The sequence below is a fragment of the Alligator sinensis genome, unplaced genomic scaffold (genome assembly GCF_000455745.1).
Source record: "Alligator sinensis unplaced genomic scaffold, ASM45574v1 scaffold196_2, whole genome shotgun sequence".
Classification (NCBI taxonomy): domain Eukaryota; kingdom Metazoa; phylum Chordata; order Crocodylia; family Alligatoridae; genus Alligator; species Alligator sinensis.
Window position 1 is genome coordinate 214,657 of NW_005843050.1, and position 9,676 is coordinate 224,332.

Here is a 9,676-nt window from a genome sequence, read left to right on the forward strand (position 1 = left end):
GCAGGTGTGAGAGACACAGGAATGCACTATGGAGACAGATCTAACTTGGGTCTCACTAATACGATTAAGGGCATACATCATTTAAGAATTGGTCCCCCACGAATCTCCCCTTCCCTCAGAAGTCTGGTTTTGGCCACCTGTCTGGGAAGCAGACAATTCTGAGTGAGTGTTTCAGCCTGGATACCTTATATACCTCTTCCACGGCTTATCAGAGATCAGAGGAGTGTTTTTGTTGTCTTTGAGAACAAGAGTTATCACAATAACAACAATCTCTAAAAGCATCTTAAGGAATACTGTATTTATCAGGAATAAAAAAATCGCAAGTCGGCAGTAGGTAGCTGGCCTCACAGAAGTGGTTTCTTAAACTTGAATGGAGAGGAAATGATAGCTTGGTGAACTTTCTTGGAAAGCAAATTCTATGTATTAGGGGTAGTTTGAAAGTACCAAGGAGTGAGAAATAGGAGAAAGAGGAGCAGGAATTGCCACATTCAGTTTACAAGCAACAGTAAAATATTCTTTTTTTACAAGAGCATGGTTAACTGTCATTTGGATTACAGTAATACATCCATACCTCTGACCGACCATATAACAGAGAAACAGTCCTTGTTCCAAACAGCTTAGCAATAGGATGCTTTTTACTATATCTTGTCCAGGCAACGCTCAAAAATGAAGCTTTATCTGAAGAAAACTAAACCTGTGCTTTTACTTTGGTAAAGGGAATTGGAGGACCTCCTGGTGTGCCAGGCACAAGAGGTATTCCAGGAAATAAGGTAAGCTATAGCTATGCATGTATATCTTATATAGAGAGAGCACAATCCTAGAACAGGGCTAGCATTTCCAGTTGGATGCATTTCTGGATAGCAGCATTCTGCAATAGTAACATACCATATAATAGAGTCATCAAGCTAGTACATCTGCTTATCACAGATAAGTCTCTTTTGCTCTTCTAGTCATTCAGGGAGTTGGCTACAAAAGTAATTTTTAAAATAGAATAATTTTATGCTTAAATATTGACAATAATTTGAAACATTTGTTTGGATAAATATGGGTTATTCATATTTAAAATTGTTACAAAATAGCAGCTCTTGTAATGCAAGAACTCAAAATAAAGTATAAAATGATATGGATTTAATTTTTTAGATATTAAGATAGTTAAATAGAATTAACTAGACTAAATTTATAACGTATGTAGATTTTTTTCCACAAATCATTGGCATATAGTTTTATGCGAATGTGTATGTTTTACCCATATGATGTTGATGATTAGCAATGAATGTTGCACAGCTAAATCCTTGTGCGTCTATTTGAAAACATAGGAATGAATGTTAACACCAGCATAATGCCTATGTTACTGCAAGTTTATAGGTAATGAATGTAAGGGCAGTTCTATATTGCATGAGATGGGTGTACACTGTGAAACATTTGTGTTTTGTTTCTGAGGCAACATGTTCTTCTGCAGATGCAGAAAACAGTTGTGTGGAAAATATTTATCATAGAAATGATTTTGGAATGTTGGCCTCAATTACATTTTTCATCTTCTTGACAAGTGCTTTTTCTTGTTCCTTGTTTGTCCATCTTTTATGTAAAATTCTTTATTTAGGAGGCCTTCAGTTGATTATTTCAGTAGGAAAAAATAGGCTGATGGGTTTGAAAGAAACTATTCATGCATGTAGGAAAATACCATGCCTTCACTTAGCTTGATTTCAGCATTGCAAATGATAAAAGGCCTGGTTTCTATCTCTAATTTCACACTGACAGTGCAAGTGAGTGTACTGAACTGTTTGTGATTTTCCCCCCTCATTTTGGGTGCACGCATGTATAACATACACATTTGTATATGTGTACATATCAAATTGCAGCAGTGAAGATTGTCAGCTTTGCAAAGTGAAGATTGTCAGCATTCAGTTGCGCACAAAAATTCAACTTGGTATTTTTTTTTACCCAGTTGAAAAAAAAGGCATTCTGGGATTAATATTTATTGCCTCATGTTGATTCAACTTGGAAGCTGAACTAGATGACTTCCTGAGGTCCCTTCCAACTCTAATTTCAGTAGCGACGAGGAGGGAGTACATGGGGGTGCACATGCACCGCCTGAGAGCGGTGGTGCACCTCCTGTCAGGCCATGCTCCCTGCTCAGGCAATGGGCAGTGGGGCAGATGGGAGTGCTGGTCAGGGAGTGTGAGTGCCAGATGTAGGCCGCGGCCCCGCTTTCGGGAGCAGCATGGCTGCTCACAGGCTGGTAAGTTTTGCTGCGGGGGGATACTCATCCCCGGTTGGTGAGATTGGTCGTGGAGGACCCCTGCCCTGGTTGGCGTGATTGGCCATAGGGTGACCCCCCTCCCCTGGTCACTGACTGATCACTGGGGGGGAGGAGGGGGGCACATGCCCCCCCCGACTAAGGCAGTAGCAGTCACCCATGCCTAATTTTCTACAATTCTAATAATAATAATTAAAAAACCCTGTCAATTCCAAGAAAGTCAACTTGAGATATGAGATAAGAACAGGGTTCTTCCTGGGCCATGCAACATTATTCCATAAATAAAGATTCTGCAGGACAAATGTTGGTTTTCCATATTCCTGAATAACCTTGGTGTTCACCACCTACATTTAAATCTAGTTAAAATAAGGACAGACAAAGATTATACACATGTGTATGTGCATGTATACACAATTTGTTTTAATTACTGTAAACCACAGCTATATTTTTCATTTTAACACAGTTTAATATATTTGAGAGATTTAAAAAAAATGTTTTACACCAGATAGTGAATGGTTGTTCACAGATTAATAAATACACATTTAGCTAGTAAAAGTTAGGGCCTTTTTCACTCGAGTTTTATGGTACTCAGATGCATAACAATCTCTGAAACTTCTTTTATCCTTACAGATGGATTATTCAGCTACTCTTTTAGAATTAGTTTTACAGATACTTAGTATAGTCAAGTGTCAGGAACTGAAATCAGCAGTTATTTATAGTGACCTTCTCCAATGGCATAAAAGAGAAAAAATCAATCTGTTCCCAGTGTTAATTCCAATATAGCCCTTTAGTTTCCATGCACAAACTTTTGGTTATTTAGCTGAACTGGTGACTGAACTCTGATTTGGGAAAGCTAATGCTCATTAACCAGCATTAATACATGTAGCACAGAACACAAAACACTATTGCTGACAATTTTGTTTATTAATAGGTCAGGTTACAGGGACACAATTTGGAAGAGGAAGATAAAATTCTAGTGAGCTTGAACTCCAAATTAAGCCAAATATATGCTATCTCTATCAATACCAACCAGTTAAGACCTGATTTATGGTATGGAAAGAAGACAAATTGTACCAAGTTAAGTTTGGGGCTGTTGAGTAGGGACCATGAAGACTGCACTTTTTGGGTGCAGTGCAGTCTTCATGATCCCTACTCAAACCAGCACTCTCTCTCTCTCTCTCTCTCTCAACTTTCCTGACATGGTGTTAATCCAGTGAGCAGGTCATTGGAGAGGAGTGAGCCTTGCTTGCAAGGATGCAGCATCTTCTGTTGCAACCAAACCTCACATAGGTCCCTTTGTGGGTAGCCTATGACCTCTTAACTGACAACCCCCTGCTTACAACATTCTTCATATTTGCTTTGCAGACTCTGCTGGACCCTTCCCAGCACTGGCCTTTCCTTATGCTATTTTATGGTCTTTCTAGTAAGCTCACATTGGAACAGCCTTTCTTTTAGCTTATGGGCTTCTCTACACATGGCCCTTTTAAGCAGGATTAGCCTAAAGTCGCCATTTTTAAGGTGCTTTAAAGGTGCGTGTCCACACGTGCATGCCCTTAATGTGCTTTAAAAGTGGCAATTTTAGGCTAATCCTGCCTAAATTTGATACTGCTTAAAGTGAGTCCTAAATTTAGGCGCAATTAGCTAAGTCGCATTAGCCCACGTGTAGACACTGAATGTGCATTAACATGGTGTGTGTCAATGGACACACACCGCATTCATGCGCATTAGCACAGCTACACGTGGGCTAATGCAACTTAGCTATGCAAGCCTAAATTTAATGCGCCTTAATACATATTAGTGCGTCTATGTGTAGACACACACCTAAAGTGCCTTGATGCACCTTAAACAAAGGTGCATTAAGTTTAGGCACATGAAAGACACATGTAGACATGCCCTAGTTAGCCTTAATCAGGTTCTTATCCAGCCTATCCCAAAGCCTGTGCACAGTATGCATCCTGGGTCAGGCCTTTTGCTGCAAGTGTTCTGCTCTCCTTTGCTGCTAAAGTACTTCTACCTCTTACTGCTGGGGGTCCTTCCCTTATACTCCCATAAAAGCAGGGCCTCCTAGTCTGCAGTGCTCTTCTTAAAAGGTTGCTTTACTTTTTTTCCTTCCTTCCTTGTGATGGGGTCCACAGGTGGGGGTGGGGGGAATGGGACTGTTACAAGGATTTAAAGCAAACCAACTTTTCCACAGTAATCGTGTCATATATATGTTCCCATCAATTACTGGGCATTAATAGCAAATTATGAATCAAGAGTCCTTACAGTGACTATTTCAGAGTTCATCTAGGTTAAAAATTGTTTTCAGTAGTTCAGCTGCTGCAGATAAACAGACATTCATAGAAACCATGGTATGCTCATGGAAACTGATTTTAAAAATCTTGCTTAGTTAACCAAATTGTTCCCCTGGCTCCTAATTCTAGGCCTTTCTGGTAAATTCTGTAGGTTTAGGAGCATTTTGGATTAAGATTAAAGACCTATTAATTATAGTAAGTACAGATTTCTCTAGGAAATAAATAAGGCTGCAAATGGTATCAATGGTAAGTAACTTCCCTCATGACTATGTATTAAAATAATTATGCTATGAAAATTGTACCTCAGAAAAATTCCTTTGAAATGAGCTGCTAAGGATTGCTGTTACTTCAGTTGTGCAAATTCAGAGTCTCCAAGGAGATTCAAAATCCAACTTCCTTATAAAGGGGTAAACCAAAACTAGGATCCTATATATCAGAGTATATATTCTATAGTGTAAGGAAAAAGGGAAGATTTACAGTAAATATAACTTGAATGTCCAATGAGGCAAAGTCTTTCCCTTGTAGCGCATACACATTTTAGTATTCTTAAAAATAAAGAAATAGTTGACATTTGTAATATGATGAATTTAGTGAACAGAGTTCCTAATTCTGCTCACAAAAATGAATAAGAAAAAATGCCTCTAATTTTGTTAGGATTGTTCCAGGACTAACATTATGGAATTATAACCCTCAATATTATTAAATCCAGATCAAATGGGATTTTCATTCCCGCCATCTGACTTTATTTTAAAACAAAAGGAAAGGAAGACCTCAACTGGAGAAAGAAAGGAAACTCAAAATGGATAGACAAAATAGAGATAAGAATTGTAAAAAAGATTTCTTTGGGAAGTGGAATTTTGTTTACACCTGCACAAAGATTTAGTGCTCAGGACTGAATTATTTTGATAAATTGTACACTACCTAAAGTATCATAATCCTGATAAAGGAAACACCATGGTTATTTGCAAATGCAGAATGAAATATACAAGAATGTGCTGGTATATCTAAACAACATTCTTCAACACAACAGTTATTTTTGGGTTAAGGGATTTAAAGTTTCCAACTTGTTGCATGTGGTCTGGTTGGCCTTTTTTGTGGGGTGTCATTTGTGAAATTAGAGCCAACATCAGCAAAGACCATTTGGCAGAATGGAGTTTGCATAATACTCCATATACTCTTAGTTTCCTCTCGCATAGAAAAAAAAATTCCCATGTCAGTGCATACTGGGATTAACAGCTGCTTCAAAGATGGTTAAAAGCCAAAAGTCACTTGAGGAAAAAATGCTGTGTTTTACACAGAAACAAGGAACAACTTTTGAAACTACTTAAATTTAATGGGACTCCCATCTATATTCACCGTGGCCATCATGTGCACATGTATATACGCATGTACACATGCACATTTAACTACGATATATGAGTGTACTTGAATGCTGTGGTTTAGGAAACATTCCACACAATTATAATGTTTGAAAAACTCCATTATAAATTACTGAATGTGAATGTAGAACAGATTGTTTATTTGGAAGACAAAACTATAAGACTCTTTTCAAGAACAACGTAGAGCTAGATTTGTGTCTCAACTGAGAGGTGAGTCGATCTTTATCCATAAAGGGTGAGTCAATCTTTGTCCAGTACCGGTTTTCATAAAGGGCCCAGCACAGTTACACTAATATGCTTTTTGGCAATGTCAGCAAATCAAATTAGTGCATACTGTAATATTTCAGCCATTCTGGAATGGGCTTTTTGTCATTTTAAGGAAACTAGCATAGGGCGAATATTGAAATAATTAAAAACAAAAGTTACTAATAGGTTTTCTTAGATGTGCAGGCCTTTTCTGTTCACTCCTCTTGTTATGCAAGTAGGTCAGTTTCCTAAGTGGCTCTGGGTGCAAACTTGAGGAGGGAAAGGAGGAGCAAAAAATAACATCTGCTGCCCCTATTGGCTGACCATGCCACCAATGGAAACCACTGCTAACCTGTGTGTTACTGCTCACAGGATACAAGGACAGATTTGGGGGGGGGGGCTAGAAGGGACCTCAGGAGGTCATCTAGTTCAACCCCCTGCCCAAAGCAGGACTGTCCCTTTCTAAACCACCCTAGACAAGTATTTGTTTAACTCTTAAAAAGAGTTCTCTTAAAAAGAGTGCTCTTAAGAAGTTTCAAGGATGGAGCTTCCATGGCCTCTCTAGGTAATGTGTTCCAAAACTTAACCACTCCCATGAGAAAATCCTTCACAATATCCAACCTAAATTTCCCCAGCAGCAATTTAAGACTATTACTCCTTACTATTTGCAAACAAATTATAGGCCAAGAGTAATTATTTGGTGAGTATTTTTAATAATGAATATTCAGCATGGTTGTCTGTGAGAGCAACTTCTACTTCAGAAAAATATTTCACAAAAGTGTCTCAAAATAGTTGATTACTGCCCTACTTTTCTTATCAGTTAAATGCATTTCTTTTGTATGGATTTGATTTTTTGGCTATTTGTATGGCCCTGTGGTATTGTAGTTATCTAAGTACCTCCAACATTTTAAATGTCCTTTTCCATCACCAAATACTTATGTAGAAAGGAAATACTATTATCTAAAATTTCACAGGTGCACAGTAGAAACACCAAAAACTCAATTCAGAGTGATTAAGTGACTTACTACAGATTGCGTAGGAAAACTTTGCTGGAACAGGGAACAACATGTAGTTTTCTCAAGTTCTAGACTAACACCCTTATTAATGGATCATTCTTTCTTTCTCTGCTTAAGCTAGCAGCCAAACCAAAACCAGAAAGATGTTCCCCTTCTATGGGGGAAGCTTTGTGGGGGGATCTGAACCATATTAGTGGCTCCAGTGCTACACTTTTCCCAGCTGGCAAAGCAATATGGCTGGGATGTTCCTTTGCCCCAGCAATCTCTTGTTGTAGAACAGCATCTAAGACAACCAGAAATGCAGCCTTTAGACTGTTCTCTACACAACAGGAAACTTAAGACTTGAATTCATCTTGGGTCTTGTCTATACTACTGCAGTGGCCAGTTGCAGTAAGGACAGGGCTAAACACACCTCATCCATAACCTGAGGCCACTGATGCACTTCTGACCCACAAATTCACCAATGAGATTGCTCTGCTTTCATCTTCATCACCTGCTCTAGAACCCTCAGTTTGCAGCAGGCCTGAGAGTAGCTACTGGGGACACGCCTAGCAAATCCTTGCTTGTCAGCTTCTGTGTCTAGAGTACAATAGTGGATGCAGGTGGCTGAGGCATGTTCAGTCTCATCTTCCTCTACCACAGCATAGACAGCCCATTAGGTGCCTACACAGGTGGAAAACTTAAAATTAAGGTGTCTTGTCACAGGAAGGCAATCCTATTTGACTGGGTTTAGGCACATAGGAACCCTATGCAGCTTATGTAGATATACTTATGTTGTAACTCACTAAAGCATATGAATTTCTGATTCAGTTAGTCTATAAGCAGGGACCTACTTTAATTGCAGTTTCAGGATTTCCAAGGAAACCACAAAAAATGGCAGTTTCCACGATCACTGCACAAAATGGCATTTCCCAAGATTTTGCATGGAATTGTCTGGAAGACAGCTTACTGAAGAAAGCTTACTGAAATACAAAGAAAGCCATAGAGCACATGGTTTCAGAGAGAGGTAGTGAAAGACTGAGGTAGTGACGTAGACTCAGTGAAGGTGCCAGTCAGAAAAGCAAAAGCGTTTCAGTGCCATCTCTTAAGAAGCCAGATGAAATGCTGCAGCAATGCTGCAGTCTGAAAATGAGTGGTCAACCAATCAGCGGTGAGGGGTGGGGCTTCTGGAGGCCCCTTGGCCAATCAGCAGCAAGTGGTGGGGAGGGGACCTGCCATGATAAGACTGCAAAATCGGCTCTGTGAGTCACAAGCGGCCTGTAAAAATCCCTTTGTCTCACCACAATTTAGGTAGATCACTATCTATAAGGTTCACCTCTATCCTGCCTTATCCAGTTTATAGAGAAATGTAGGCACATCTAAAAAATGATCTGAATAGACAGATAGATACTCTGTACAGAAAATGGGAAGAAGTAGGCTTCTCCAAAGAACCTAACCAATTCTAAGAACAAGAGAAAGTCTGAAATCCTACCTCTTTAGAAGTATGGCACCAAACTTAGGCTGCACATCAAAGAGTCCCATTCATTTGGTATCCACAATACCTACTCCTTCTTCAGAGGTTAGCTGCTTGTTGGGGTGATGTGGCACACCATTTGCAGGACAGGTTCTGGTCTCTGCTTTCTTATTTTGATTTTGGTTTTTGATATTTTTTAACCAAAGAATATCCATTTTGCATTAGACAGTCCTTAGAGCTGGGCCTGGAACTCAGGTCTCTCTTTAGAAATGTCGCGATCATCCGGCCAGAAAGTTAAGCTCTCTCTTGTTTGTCCTCCTTCCTGCCTTGTGAACTGTACATTCTAGACTGCCCAGTGGGCAACCTTCAAGAGGAAGGGTTCAAGGTGTCCCACCCAGATTGTTCTTTAGCCTGGCAGGAAGGGAACTCACTTGGGAAGTGGGTCTTGTGGATTTGGATCTCAGTAAGCTGAGGAGAATCTAGGGACTCAGTTTCCCATTACCAGGGATCCTGGTTTTCATAGATTCATAGATTCATAGATGTTAGGGTCGGAAGGGACCTCAATAGATCATCAAGTCCGACCCCCTGCATAAGCAGGAAAGAGTGCTGGGTCTAGATGATCCCAGCTAAATACTCATCTAACCTCCTCTTGAAGACCCCCAGGGTAGGGGAGAGCACCACCTCCCTTGGGAGCCCATTCCAGACCCTGGCCACTCTAACTGTGAAGAAGTTCTTCCTAATGTCCAATCTAAATCTGCTCTCTGCTAGCTTGTGGCCATTATTTCTTGTAACCCCCGGGGGCGCCTTGGTGAATAAATACTCACCAATTCCCTTCTGTGCCCCCGTGATGAACTTATAGGCAGCCACAAGGTCGCCTCTCAACCTTCTCTTGCGGAGGCTGAATAGATCCAGTTTCTCTAGTCTCTCCTCGTAGGGCTTGGTCTGCAGGCCCTTAACCATACGAGTGGCCCTTCTCTGGACCCTCTCCAGGTTATCCGCATCCCTCTTGAAGTGCGGCACCCAGAATTGCA

General features: G+C 40.2%; 1 protein-coding gene across 1 annotated transcript in view; it reads left to right on the top strand.

The window, feature by feature from the left end:
* COL28A1 (collagen type XXVIII alpha 1 chain) overlaps window positions 1-9,676 on the top strand; it is a 169,318-nt gene that overhangs the window by 27,315 nt on the left and 132,327 nt on the right. Inside the window, exon 11 of the mRNA XM_006036981.3 lies at window positions 717-770. Within this exon, the coding sequence (XP_006037043.1) occupies window positions 717-770 (54 nt within the window). The remainder of the gene's footprint in view (window positions 1-716; window positions 771-9,676) is intronic.